The sequence below is a fragment of the Liolophura sinensis genome, chromosome 1, assembly GCF_032854445.1.
Source record: "Liolophura sinensis isolate JHLJ2023 chromosome 1, CUHK_Ljap_v2, whole genome shotgun sequence".
Taxonomy (NCBI): Eukaryota; Metazoa; Mollusca; class Polyplacophora; order Chitonida; family Chitonidae; genus Liolophura; species Liolophura sinensis.
This window is the reverse complement of record NC_088295.1, coordinates 3952278-3965289: the sequence shown is the minus strand read 5'-3', so window position 1 is coordinate 3965289 and position 13012 is coordinate 3952278. Positions and strand designations below refer to the sequence as shown.

The 13012-nt window shown below is 42.5% G+C and overlaps 1 protein-coding gene across 1 annotated transcript; it reads left to right on the top strand.

The window, feature by feature from the left end:
* The first annotated feature begins 244 nt into the window (after positions 1-244).
* Positions 245-11988, top strand: LOC135482173 (aminoacyl tRNA synthase complex-interacting multifunctional protein 2-like). The gene is made up of 4 exons (XM_064762037.1): positions 245-388; positions 7855-8040; positions 8801-9026; positions 11291-11988. Exons 1-4 carry the CDS (start codon positions 287-289, stop codon positions 11686-11688), a joined length of 912 nt encoding a protein of 303 aa, XP_064618107.1. The 5' UTR covers positions 245-286; the 3' UTR covers positions 11689-11988.
* Positions 11989-13012: the final 1024 nt, after the last annotated feature.

Below are 13012 nucleotides of genomic sequence, written 5' to 3'. Positions count from 1 at the left end.
CAAGTTGTGCTGACCCATTAACACCGATTGTCAGCCGTAATTTGTAAATGGTTACAGGTTTGCTCGAAAAGGATTAACCAATGAAAATGTCTGTAACATCGGTTTCTGTTCATTTGCATTGCCGGAAATTTACCTTAGTCGTATGTGCCTTCTATAGACATGATTTCCGGTGTATGGTTTGTTGTAGTTAAATGTGAAATCGATATCGCATGGAAGGGTGTTCCTGTGACTTGGGTCATTTTGTCATACCGAAAACGTGGTAAGGTCTTCAGGGCAAGACAGAAAAATGTATTATTTAAAACCATATTACAGATCTGATGAAATTGGAATGACGCTTCCAGATGGGATGTACAGAGTACCGTCTTATCACAAGCCGCCTTGTCCCGTGGTGAGTAATGAACACTTTTTTCTTAACGCTGGTTTACTAGTAGCTACATGAGAGATCACTGCATACAACAACAACATTGTGACGACAACTTGCCCTAGTAACATAGTTACATTGAATGTAGCCTCGAAGGACTCCAACTTTTTTCTTATACTGCCCTAGCTTTGTTGGAGTCTCGACGCTTATAATGTCAATTTCGTGCTCAACGAAGGTCCAGGCCGATTCTCTTTGTTATCGAACCAGTGTTGCCAGTGTTGTGTCTCAAATAAAAGACACAAACGCACCGCCTCCGCCTCCATACGTCCGTACGCGATTTGGAATAGATTTGTTACAGCCATGAAGGCTTCCATGGCATTCGCTCCTCGGTGAATACTGCCATCTTCCCACTACTCCACTGTGAAGCAGGACATGCACTTGGGTGCTCAAAATGGCGAGAGTCTCTTAAGAGCGTATACTGAGTCTTTCAGGGCTATATTGAATGGTTTATACCTATACAGGTAGGAAAAGCAGCCTTGACAGTACTTTACTTTCCAAAAGGATAAAAGAGTATGAAGTGTATTAGGAGGTAAGAACAGTATAGCTTTCAGCATATTTAACTGCTAAATTAATAAGTTAGACCATTTTATTTACCTGATATCAAACCTGATCATTCAGTTTAATTAAACGTTGAGGTCTATTTTCACCAATTTCTGATATTTACCTGCCTCAAAGTGTAATCATTGAATTTAAAAACTTGGTAGGTACACTCCGCAAGGCAATTTGCGGACGAAGTGGGCCGTTAAATCCACTCCAAAACGGCAACACTCGCCTATTTCTGGTGTACATGACTTGCATTACCACTTGTGCAAGTGTATATCCATTCCCAAGTCAAGATGGTATTGAAATCTCACTCATCAAAGTAACTTTGTGCTGTCGTGGCGAATCGGGTGTCCTAAAATCTCTGAACCCCACACCAAAAGACACGAAAATCCACTATGTGCCTGAAGTTAGATGCCAGCTCACGATTGCCAGTTCGATATTCAAAAATAAATTTGATACCAGTTGCCAGTTTGATATTCAGATTAAAACAGCTATATCAGGCAAATTTAAAACAATATCACCACGTTTGCACAAACACACATCGCACACACTTTTTTGACATTAGGTTTGGATTTGGCAACTGACACCTGAATTGGCATCTGGCTTAATGAGATCACTTCTTTAATCACAAAAGTGGATTTACAGGCCCTCTTCATTCCGCAAATGCTTCGCGGAATGGAATGACGGCTTTTGGCCCAGATAAATATCATAAATTGTTGAAAATATACATCAGCGTTTAATTTAATTAAACTAGTATCAAACCCAGTTGGGTCACACCAAACAAACTTTAAAAATGGTACCCAAATTTTTGGTGTCTCTCTTGGCACTCAGCACTGAGAGATTAGAGCAGGGAAACAGGACTGTTTGGCCCAGTGTCAGCATAATGTGACTGGGTTGGGTGTCTTGTCTGACATCTTCAGTGTGGGCAGCACTTAGGCAGCAAGGGCTCGCCATGCCACAAGAAGACACAGAATGTACACACAGCTAATGACTCCTCATGGTCATAGAACTGCAAAGTATGACGAAAATCTCTAAGCATACATACATATGTGCGCATGGTATTAGATGATTTGGAGTTCTTCGATTCCTTATATAGAAGTAAGGTCACAACTTTTCAGACCCAATTTGGACAGGTCAGACAGAGTTTGCTTGTGCTGAAAAGGAATCATTTGTTGAAAATGTCAACATTTGAGAAGCGACATCCAATCATTTAAGCAAGGAATGCACTTAAATTTCTCCTTGATGGTTGCCAGAAATCAGTCTATTGTCGTTGCACTTTCAAGACATCGCAATCTTTTTAGCAAACAGAGCTTTAGGAACAGAATCGTTTTGGATGGTAATAACTTATAAGGGCCAAAAAGCAGATATGGGCCACTGTATGTAGTCACCAATGTTTCCAGGGAGTATTTTTGTTAAAGTTTCAGACATGTTAGGCATTGTTTTTTTATTTAGATGGCCGGTCAGAAAGTCAGACAGCATCGCCTCATGGTATAGTACAGTAAAAGTCATGGAATTGGACTTCGCTGGCAACCATGTCATTTATAATGCAAATTCAACGTCTGAACCATCTCAGACTGTACATCATACATGCAGTCAGTTATGCCTTCAATATGTAGGCAAGTTGTTTAAGAGTTCACTTTTAGTTGGACCAGAGAACACCCTTGATGAGCCCTTGTTTTGTACATGACAAACCTGTTAGTTGGACCAGAGAACACCCTTGATGAGCCCTTGTTTTGTACATGACAAACCTGTTATTTGGGCCAGAGAACACCCTTGATGAGCCCTTGTTTTGTACATGACAAACCTGTTAGTTGGACCAGAGAACACCCTTGATGAGCCCTTGTTTTGTACATGACAAACCTGTTAGGAAAAGTGGTTCATGCTGCCAAGCTCATGGAACCCCCTCAGGACTAGCTCTCAAGTCAAAAAAAACAAAACGAATCAAACAAATAGAAAAGTCACCATGAGTATTACTTCCACTTCATATTAATATTACTCATCGACGTGTTTAGCCTTTAATAAGCTTATAAGGTGAATAATAGACCCAGGTAATCGCCTAGGCCACAGTGGCTGAAAACATGATTCTGTGAACAGTTTTATGTGCAGATTGTATAACTTGTGGCAAATACTTGGTTGTGCTGTAAGTTACAAGGTTCAAGGAGTTTGTTAGATGTGTAACACAGACAGATGGTATCACTTTTGGCAGCAATATCCAATGTTAGTGGCACTCTAACTGTACCAATATCAGATTATGACATTATATGCAAGCTCTCATGATATTATATGCAGGCCCTTATGACATTATGGAGAGGCCTTGGTGCTGTTATGTGCAGGCCCTGATGACATGTGCAAGCCCTCATGATGTTATATTCAGGCCCTTGTGACATTATGTGCAAGGCCTTCATGACATTACGTGCAAGGCCTTCATGGCATTATGTGCAAACCCTCATGAAATTTTGTGCAGGCTCTTGTGACATTATGTGCAAGCCCTTGTTACATTATGTGCAAGCCCTCATAGTATTACGTGCAAACCATCAAGACATTATGTACCCCCCTCAGGACATAATGTGTGGACCCTCACGGCATTATGTGCGCATCCTCATTACATCATGTGCGCATCCTCATTACATCATGTGCAAGCCCTCATGCCATTATGTGCGCACCCTCAGGACAGTATGTGCGCACCCTCATGACATTATGTACACCCCCTCAGGACATAATGTGTGCACCCTCATGACATTATGTGCACACCCTCATTGCATTATGTGCACATCCTCATGACATCATGTGCAAGCCCTCGTGCCATTATGTTCGCACCCTCATGACATTATGTGCGCATCCTCAGGACAGTATGTGCACACCCTCATAACATTATGTACACCCCCTCAGGACATAATGTGTGCACCCTCATGACATTATGTGCACACCCTCATTGCATTATGTGCGCATCCTCATGACATCATGTGCAAGCCCTCGTGCCATTATGTTCGCACCCTCATGACATTATGTGCACATGCTGAGGACAGTATGTGCACACCCTCATGACATTATATGCAGACCTACGTGACGTTATGTGTAGACCCTCGTGGCATTATGTGCAGGCCCTTGTGGCATTTTGTTGCAAGCCCTTTTGGCATTATGTCCAGGCCCTGGTGACATGTGCAGGCCCTCGTGTCATTATGTGCAGACCTTCATGGCATTTTGTGCAGACCCATGTGACATTATTGGCAAATGCTGGTGACATTTTTTGCACGCCCTTGTGGCATTATGTGCAGACACGGGTGATGTTACGTACATACCTTCATGATATACATGTATGTGCAGACCCTGATGACATGTGCAGACCCTGTCGGATGACATTATGTGCAGACCTTCATGGCATTGTGTGCAGATCTTGTGACAGTGTGTGGATACTGCCATGGTATTATGTTCAGACCCTTGTCGCATTCCATATGTGTGCAGACCATCATGATATTATGTGCAGGCCCTGATGAGATTATGTGTGCGTGTGTCTGTGGAGACCCTCATGACAGATGTGCAGACCATCATGATATTATGTGCAGGCCCTGATGAGATTATGTGTGTGTGTGTGTCTGTGTAGACCCTCATGACAGATGTGCAGGCCATCATGCAATTATGTACTCACCCTTGTGGCATTATGTTCACACCCTGAAGACTTATATTCAGACGCTGATGAAGTGCAGATTCTCATGACATTATGGATATCCCTCATGACATTACTTGCACATTCTTCAGACAGATTGATGGCAAGTGATTTTTGAGTCATGTACAAAACACTAGATATACTGTTACATTTTATTCATAGATTCAGGGATGAAAGTGCCTGTAGTGTTGGGAATCTTGTGAGCAATAGAGCGTGAAATCTGACACTAATCCTGCCCATGTGTCAAACTTACAAATGAAAGGTAACATATGTGGTTTGGTCTGTGTGTCCACTGGCCTGCTGACTCTAGGCAGAGGATGGACGGGGCTCACGAGGAGGGGACCAGTGGAGTGGGCTTAGGGCTGTGCAAGCTTGTAGCCCAAAGAATAAAAAATAATAATTCTGGGTGGTAATGTGACTGAATCATTTTCCACTCACTGTGTTTGATGAAACCCTTAAACACAAGGTCTCATACATGTATAAGGGTTTAAGAAAATGGGTGGTAAGGGTTTCACATCCATGTACCACTTCTCTGGAGCCTCATTTGTGATACAGTCAGCGTGGCATGCAATGATTAATTTCATAAAGAAGACTACTTTCTCTAGCCAGGATCTGTGTCTGCCTGCAGTAGAATCTCACACTTCACCTGCACATGTGTGTGTTTGTGTGGTGAACTAAGACTTAATTCAGCTAATGATTGGTTGAAAAGTTTGGCTAAAGTGGAACTCACATCAAGGTGCCCAGCAGTGCTTTATGTGCACTTCACCTACACCAGTAACCCGTGGGTAGGAGATACACATTTGTGGAGGGAGTCATGGGCAAGTCTGCGTCCAGGTGTGGAGGGAGAGTCCGAGAAGTAGTCACCTGTAGTGGCGGCCTGAAGAAACAGGAGAGGGAAGATAGTTGTGATGGACATAGCCAGGTATCACCCCCTCAAAACAGAGAAAGCAGAATACCAGCAGAGCATCCAAAGGACTCTAGTGCTCAGATTGTTAAGGCAACCAGTCTCCCTAAAGAAGCTACATGTGGCTTGGTGGGTTCAAGCTGTGAGGATGTAGTCAGAGAGGAATGTGGTATGGGTGAGGTAAATATGGTAGTGGGTAGTTACAGAGGGGGTGTAGCTATATGTATGGGTGGGGTAACCTGCTGCCTGTACATGTTATGCGGTCACCAAATGCAGTTCAGGGTAGAGCTGAGAAGAAGATTACTGTTACTTATATCTAGCTTTTGGGTACATTCCAACTGTGTACATGTACTTGTCTACTAAATAAAACTAGCTCACCTGACTGTGTTGTGAAATGTGTGTTGTCTACTGGTACATCTACCAGCGGTTAATAGTACATGCCAGCTGCACACATGCGGACTACATAGATGCATTTTGTTTGTATGAATAAGACAGTAATCATGTTTTGTATGTTGTGATACACTATACACACAGCTATTGTAAGAGTGTAATGCATGTGAAAATACAGGTACGTTTTGTGATGAAATGTGTAGTATGTGTAGTTTGACTTCAATTTAATACTGTATTTGACCCAAACTTTCATCCATTTTGCCCAATCCTGAGAGTTCTAATGATCTGTTTTGTGTTTTGGGGCTTGCTTGTAAAACAGGATGATATCCTTCTGGAAAATGCTAACTTCTAACACCAAACATTATGGTACAGATTAACCCAGAGAGACACAGTTTGATCCAGGAGTACACTGTTAAACCCAGGCAGATACAGTTAAATCGAGGCAGATACAACTAAACTCAGGCAGATGCAGTTGAATCCAGGCAGATACAGTTCAATCCAGGCCAATGAAGTTAAATCCAGGCAGATATAGTTTAGCCCCAGGCAGGTGCAGTTAAACCCAGGCAGATAAAGTTAAACCCCAGGCAGATACAGTTAGATCCAGGCAGATAAAGTGAAACCCAGGCAGATACAGTTAAATCCCAGGCAGATGCAGTTAAACCCAAGCAGATGCAGTTAAACCCCAGGCAGATACAGTTAAATCCAGACTGATACAGTTAAATCCAGGCAGATGCAGTTGAACCCAGGCAGATATAGTTATACCCAAGCAGATACAATTATATCCAACAGATACAGTTAGAACCAGGCAGATACTGTTAAATCCAGGTAAATCCGGGGGGAGACAGTTAAACCCAGGCAGATACAGTTAAACCAAGGCAGATGCGTTCAATTCCAGGCAGATGCAGTTAAAGCGGTTAAATCCAGGTCGATGCAGTTAAAGGACATAAAAAGGAACTATAAAACAAAGATTATGTTTTTTATGCCAGGTGAAGAAAATTATGCCCCAGAATTTTTGTTAAAAAAATTTCATTTTAAACTTGTTAGTTACCCCTCTATATTGTGCATATTTTCTGTCAACGGTCATTTTTTTTTTCCAGAAATTATATCATCCTTGATCTTGCACGAACTCGGTGAACACCACAGGAGTGCCCTGTGCTCGATGAACGGGTTGCTACACTGTGGGCATGGCTTCTTCGGGCCAGCTTAGCGCCCCCTCTGCACCCCCTACACCTGCCCCAATTTGGTCTTTTTCCTTACCCTCGCAACCATTCAGCACTACATACCTGTATGTGTCAGTATTGTAGCCTATCACAAGAAGACACGGGCTTTCAGTCTGCTGTGGTGCATGTGGCATGGTGTTTCAGTGAGGCAGCACTACACACCAGTATGTGTCAGCATTATAACTAGCCTGCTACAAGAAGACACAGACAGCCAGCCAAAGGCATGGTGTTTCAGCACTACATACCTGTATGTGTATGTGTCAGCATTGGAACGAGCCTGTTACAGGCAGGCAGTCGGTATACTGTGGTGCCTGTGGCATGGTGTTTTAGTGGGGCAGCACTACATACCTGTATGTGTATATGTCAGCATTATAACTAGCCAGTTACAGGAAGACACAGGCAGTCAGTATACTGTGGTTCCTGTGGTATGCTGTTTTAGTGGGGCAGCACTACATATCTGTTTTGTGTATGTGTCAACATTATAACTAGCCTGTTAGAAGAGAACACAGGCAGTTAATATACTGGGGTGCCTGTGATACTGTGTGTGAGTCACACTACACACATGTACCTTTATGTACCAGCAGTATAACTAGCCTGTTAGAAGAAGACACAGGCAGTCAGTATACTGTGGTGCCTGTGACATGGTGTTCTGACCACCATAAAGTTCAGAATGCAGCATGTTTTGATTTTCCTCTTGTTCCTGTCCTTTCAGACATTGCCAGGGAACAGTTCATCAGGGGATGGATCACCACTATCAGAGCTTGAACAACGACAGGAAGTCATTCTCCAGAGACTAGCCCAACTACAGCAAGACGTCAAAAAGCTGAGCACAGAGGTGGGGATTCCCCTAGTGAATTTTTCACCCGTTTGTACACCAGGTCCATCTACACAGATCCAGGTAAGTCAGTTGCTCACAGATGGGGGATCTCTATGGTAAAGTCTTCACCTGTTTGCACACCTGGGCCCAGTTTCACGAAGCTGCACACAATATTTTTTTATCGTGCGATATTTTGTCTTATGATATTTAGTCTTACGATATTTTGTATGTTACTATTACCATACCATTGTCCTATATATGCGATTATCACACAACATCTTTATGAAACTGAGCCCAGGTCCATCACAAGTTTTTTATACACAGACCCACCTAATTCTTCTGTTTAGAGAGGGAATTTCCCCGTCTCTCATCATGGTACCGGGTTATCAGCTGACTACTCCCTTGTTGCTCTGACATAGTCACAGCTCAACAGACTTTGTGAAACTTGAAGCAAAAATTAGAGGAGAAACCAGGGGAGAGTACTTAAGCGAAATTGTCACTTGTGGTGACATGGTGTTGATAAGACTAACTGCTTGTCAACAGTGACAGTGCCTCTGTTCTGTTTAGCTCTACATAATGCTTTTGCTCATGTTATTCTGCACAGATATGTAAATTTCACATTCTTGAACTGCTCTTTAATGGCTAAGGACAGGTTTTATCTACCCTTTAGCAGACAATAACATTTTCAAATAAAACTAGATACATGCAGAATAAAAAAGAAATCCCTTTTGTTCTGAAGTATTCAAGAGTATGTAGACTGTCCTGCAAGAGGCACTTGATCAGTGCAGTATTAACAGGAAAGTGACACAACTGTGTGATTATACAATTTTGTCTGTTTTAGTCAGGTGTGATACAGGATATAGTTGTGAATGCTGACCCAGACAAACCACCATTATCACTGTTCATCATCCTCAAGTTACTGGCTCAGAATACGAAAGTGCTAACAACTGCCCATGTTCACTCATCAGTCACACACATTGAGAAACATCTAAAGGAGATCTTCACGAACGGCCCACGAGGGATGAGGACTGAGTATCAGTTTGCTGTGACACTGGTCTGGAAGAAAGGTGAGTGATGCCCCACTGTTCCTCTGTAGTGTACTCTGATCCTTCTGTGGTATACTCCTATCCCTCTGTGGTGTACTCCTATTCCTCTGTGGTGTACTCCTATTCCTCTGTGGTGTACTCCTATCCCTCTGGGGTGTACTCCTATCCCTCTGTGGTGTACTCCTATCCCTCTGTGGTGTACTCCTATTCCTCTGTGGTGTACTCCTATCCCTCTGTGGTGTACTCCTATCCCTCTGTGGTGTACTCCTATCCCTCTGTGGTGTACTCCTATTCCTCTGTGGTGTACTTCTATCCCTCTGTGGTGTACCCCTATTCCTCTGTGGTATACTCCTATCCCTCTGTGGTGTACTCCTATCCCTCTGTGGTGTACTCCTATCCCTCTGTGGTGTACTCCTATCCCTCTGTGGTGTACTCCTATTCCTCTGTGGTGTACTCCTATCCCTCTGTGGTGTACTCCTATTCCTCTGTGGTGTACTCCTATCCCTCTGTGGTGTACTCCTATTCCTCTGTGGTGTACTCCTATCCCTCTGTGATGTACTCTGATCCCTCTATGGTGTACTCTGTGGTTTACTCCATCCCTCTGTGGTTCTAACTCCAATCCCTCCGTGGTTTTTACTTCAGTTCCGCTGTGGCTTTCTCCTGTCCCTGTGTGGTTTACTCCTATCCCTCTGGTTTTTACTTCAATCGCTCTGCAGTTCACTCCTATTTCCCTGTGGTTTACTCCTCCTCTGCAGGTGAAGCTTTCTGAGGCACAGCATTAGACAACCATTGTATCAGCCTAACGTATTGTGTCAAACCTCAGTGACATAAATACATATATGCAGTATGTAGCAATGACAACGATTGATGGGAGTTGAAACGCAGAAGACCTTGTGCTGCTTTTTGCACACCAGGGTTAATTACTATTCAGCGGACATAACCCATTACTCAACTCCATTCTTAAACAGCTAACCTGTGCATTCAGTTTCAAATACTGTATTGCACCTAAAGTTTAGCATTTTTCAAGTGACACATTTGTCTTGATCCTGACTGATTCATCCACCTTATAGGACCACTGAAGACTTTGTTGTGACACATTTGTTTTGATCCTGACTGATTCATCCACTTTATAGGACCACTGAAGACTTTGTTGTGACACATTTGTCTTGATCCTGACTGATTCATCCACCTTATAGGACCACTGAAGACTTTGTTGTGACACATTTGTCTTGATCCTGACTGATTCATCCACTTTATAGGACCACTGAAGACTTTGTTGTGACACATTTGTCTTGATCCTGACTGATTCATCCACTTTATAGGACCACTGAAGACTTTGTTGTGACACATTTGTCTTGATCCTGACTGATTCATCCACTTTATAGGACCACTGAAGACTTTGTTGTGACACATTTGTCTTGATTCTGACTGATTCATCCACTTTATAGGACCACTGAAGACTTTGTTGTGACACATTTGTCTTGATTCTGACTGATTCATCCACCTTATAGGCCCAGTGAAAACTTCTTTGTGACACATTTGTCTTGACTGATTCATCCACTTCATAGGACTACTGAAGACTTTTGTGGTCTGATCAATTTTTTATCCAAAAACTTAAGCATTGGCATCAAATGTATAATTTTAGGGTATTTATACGCGTCTGATAGTGCATTTTTACTGGCCAAATTTTAGGTGAAATACAGTACCTCTTGTATGAGTAGGGGTAGCTGGTAAGCAGTATAGGGATTAGGGGAGAGGAGGTGGTGGTGAACAACCCCAGGTCATTACATTCACTGTTTGTGTGATCTTGGTAACGATATGCTGTTAAAGTGCCCCTGAAGTTATTTTAGAAGTCTTACTTTCACTGAAAAAGCTTGTCATCCACCAATATGATGTAAAACTCTACATCACATATGGGAAAAGTTTGTCAGTAACATACTGATGGTTTGTAGTTATATATATATATATATATTTTGTACTCGCACCATATATATATATATATATGGTGCGAGTACAAAATTCTTTACTATAGATGGCCCTTCTGCCATAATTGCTTGATAAAATAAATAATTAGATAAAAATAAATATTACTTAGCTTCATACCTCATGGATTTCTCAAGGGCTCTGCTCAGTTTTCGCCCACCATAATGCAGGCCACTGTCGTATATAAAGTGAAATATTCTTGAGTACAGCGTAAAACTGCAATCAGATCAATGAATATGTATATTGCTTTTCTCCACTCTCTGTCTCCTGTGCATCTAAGATAATGTATTGTGTGTTTGTAGAGGAGCTCAGTCCTTCCATGATGGTTGATCCACACAGACAGTCTCCGGTGGTCGGAGAGGCAAATATCGCCCGCTATTTGGCACGTCTCTTCATGCCTGCGTATGACAGCTCCGACCCTGTCCAGTCCACACTCATAGACACCTGGTTAGACATGGCCACACACCAGCTGCTCCAGGGGAACAGTAAGGAGAAGGCAGCTGCTGTGAGGAACTTAAACTCTCGACTGGGCAAGAATGACTGGCTGGTGGCTTCGTCCATGTCACTAGCAGACATTGTTGTGTGGTCAGCCCTGCAGCAGGTGGGGCTTACTCAGGATGCTCCAGCCAACGTTCAGAAATGGATATGCTCATGTCGCAATCTACCCGAATTTCAACTTCAAACTCTCCTGTCACATTAACAAAAAGCGAAGTAATAGTTTTGCTTTGAAGCATATTGTGATGGAAAAACAAAAAGAAAATAGCTTTCATTGGAAATGAACACGAAAAGATTTGCGACTGCAGATTTGGCAAAAAATGTACAAAATATTTTTAACTCTTAAATGTGTATTGTGATCGATTTACAAGGCCTCAACTCATTAAGAGAGAAGAAATTCATTGTGGACTTACCCACCCAAAGGTGCATCAAACGTAATATATGTCAGAAATGTTTATCTCTACAAATTGTTTGAGTCTTGTCTTCCTGATGAATAAATCAGACTTCAAACCTATGGCTGTGTTGACAGACCTGTCAAATTTAGCTCTCTTTAGATGCCATTTCTATTCTTTTATCTGACGTATAAAAGTATTAAACATTCAATGGTGTACGATATTTCACTCAGCTGCTTGGTCAATACCACTGATCCAGCTACATTGCAGAAACTCGTGTTGTTCAGTGAGGATGCAGATAATGGTGTCTGGAGAAGTTTGTTTTAGTCCTGAAGCATTTGCAGAGTTCCGTATGGCTGTTGGTGATATTAAGTACTTTATGGTTGTTCATTTGCATACAAGGGGTGATTCCAAGAGCTTGTCCTTCGTCAGAATCACTGCCCCAGTATTACTGTTATGGAGCATCTTGGTGTCCTCCTCTCTACTGTCCACTTCAGCATTTGCAGAGACTTGCTCTTCAAGTTGTGGCTATTTAATCTCAACATTTGTCAGGCACATGGACCTGATGAAGGGTGAAAGTTACTCCAGTACCTGACAAATGGGTTGGGGGTTACTGCGGTATCTGACGAAGAGGTGGGGGTTACTTAGGTATCTGTGACTGCGGTATCTGACAAAGGGTTGGGTGTTACTTAGGTATCTGACAAATGGCTATGGGTTACTCAGGTACCTGACAAAGGGTTGGGGGGTTCTCAGGTATCTGACAAAGGGTTGGGGGTTTTTCATCTATCTGGCGAAGGGCGGTGGGTTACTCAGGTACATATAAAGTCCAGCTTTAACTGAGAAAATGACATTACGCTAGAGAATGTGTAACCAAACCATCACTGGAGAAAAACCAGCTGATGGAGAGGATTTAACTGGCTTCCCAATTGCCCAGTGAGTGTTTTGTTAGCATAAGGACAAGTAGTCAAGGTGTGATAAAACACAATCAAATATGTTCAGACTGAGTGTTTTATCGTACGTGTATTTTGTGGTTCAGTCTTTCAGCTGAAACGATGTACGTGTACTTCGATCTTGAAGAAATTGTAGCAGCTGTGAAACTTATTAACAACCAACCACATCCATATTTATACAACTGTA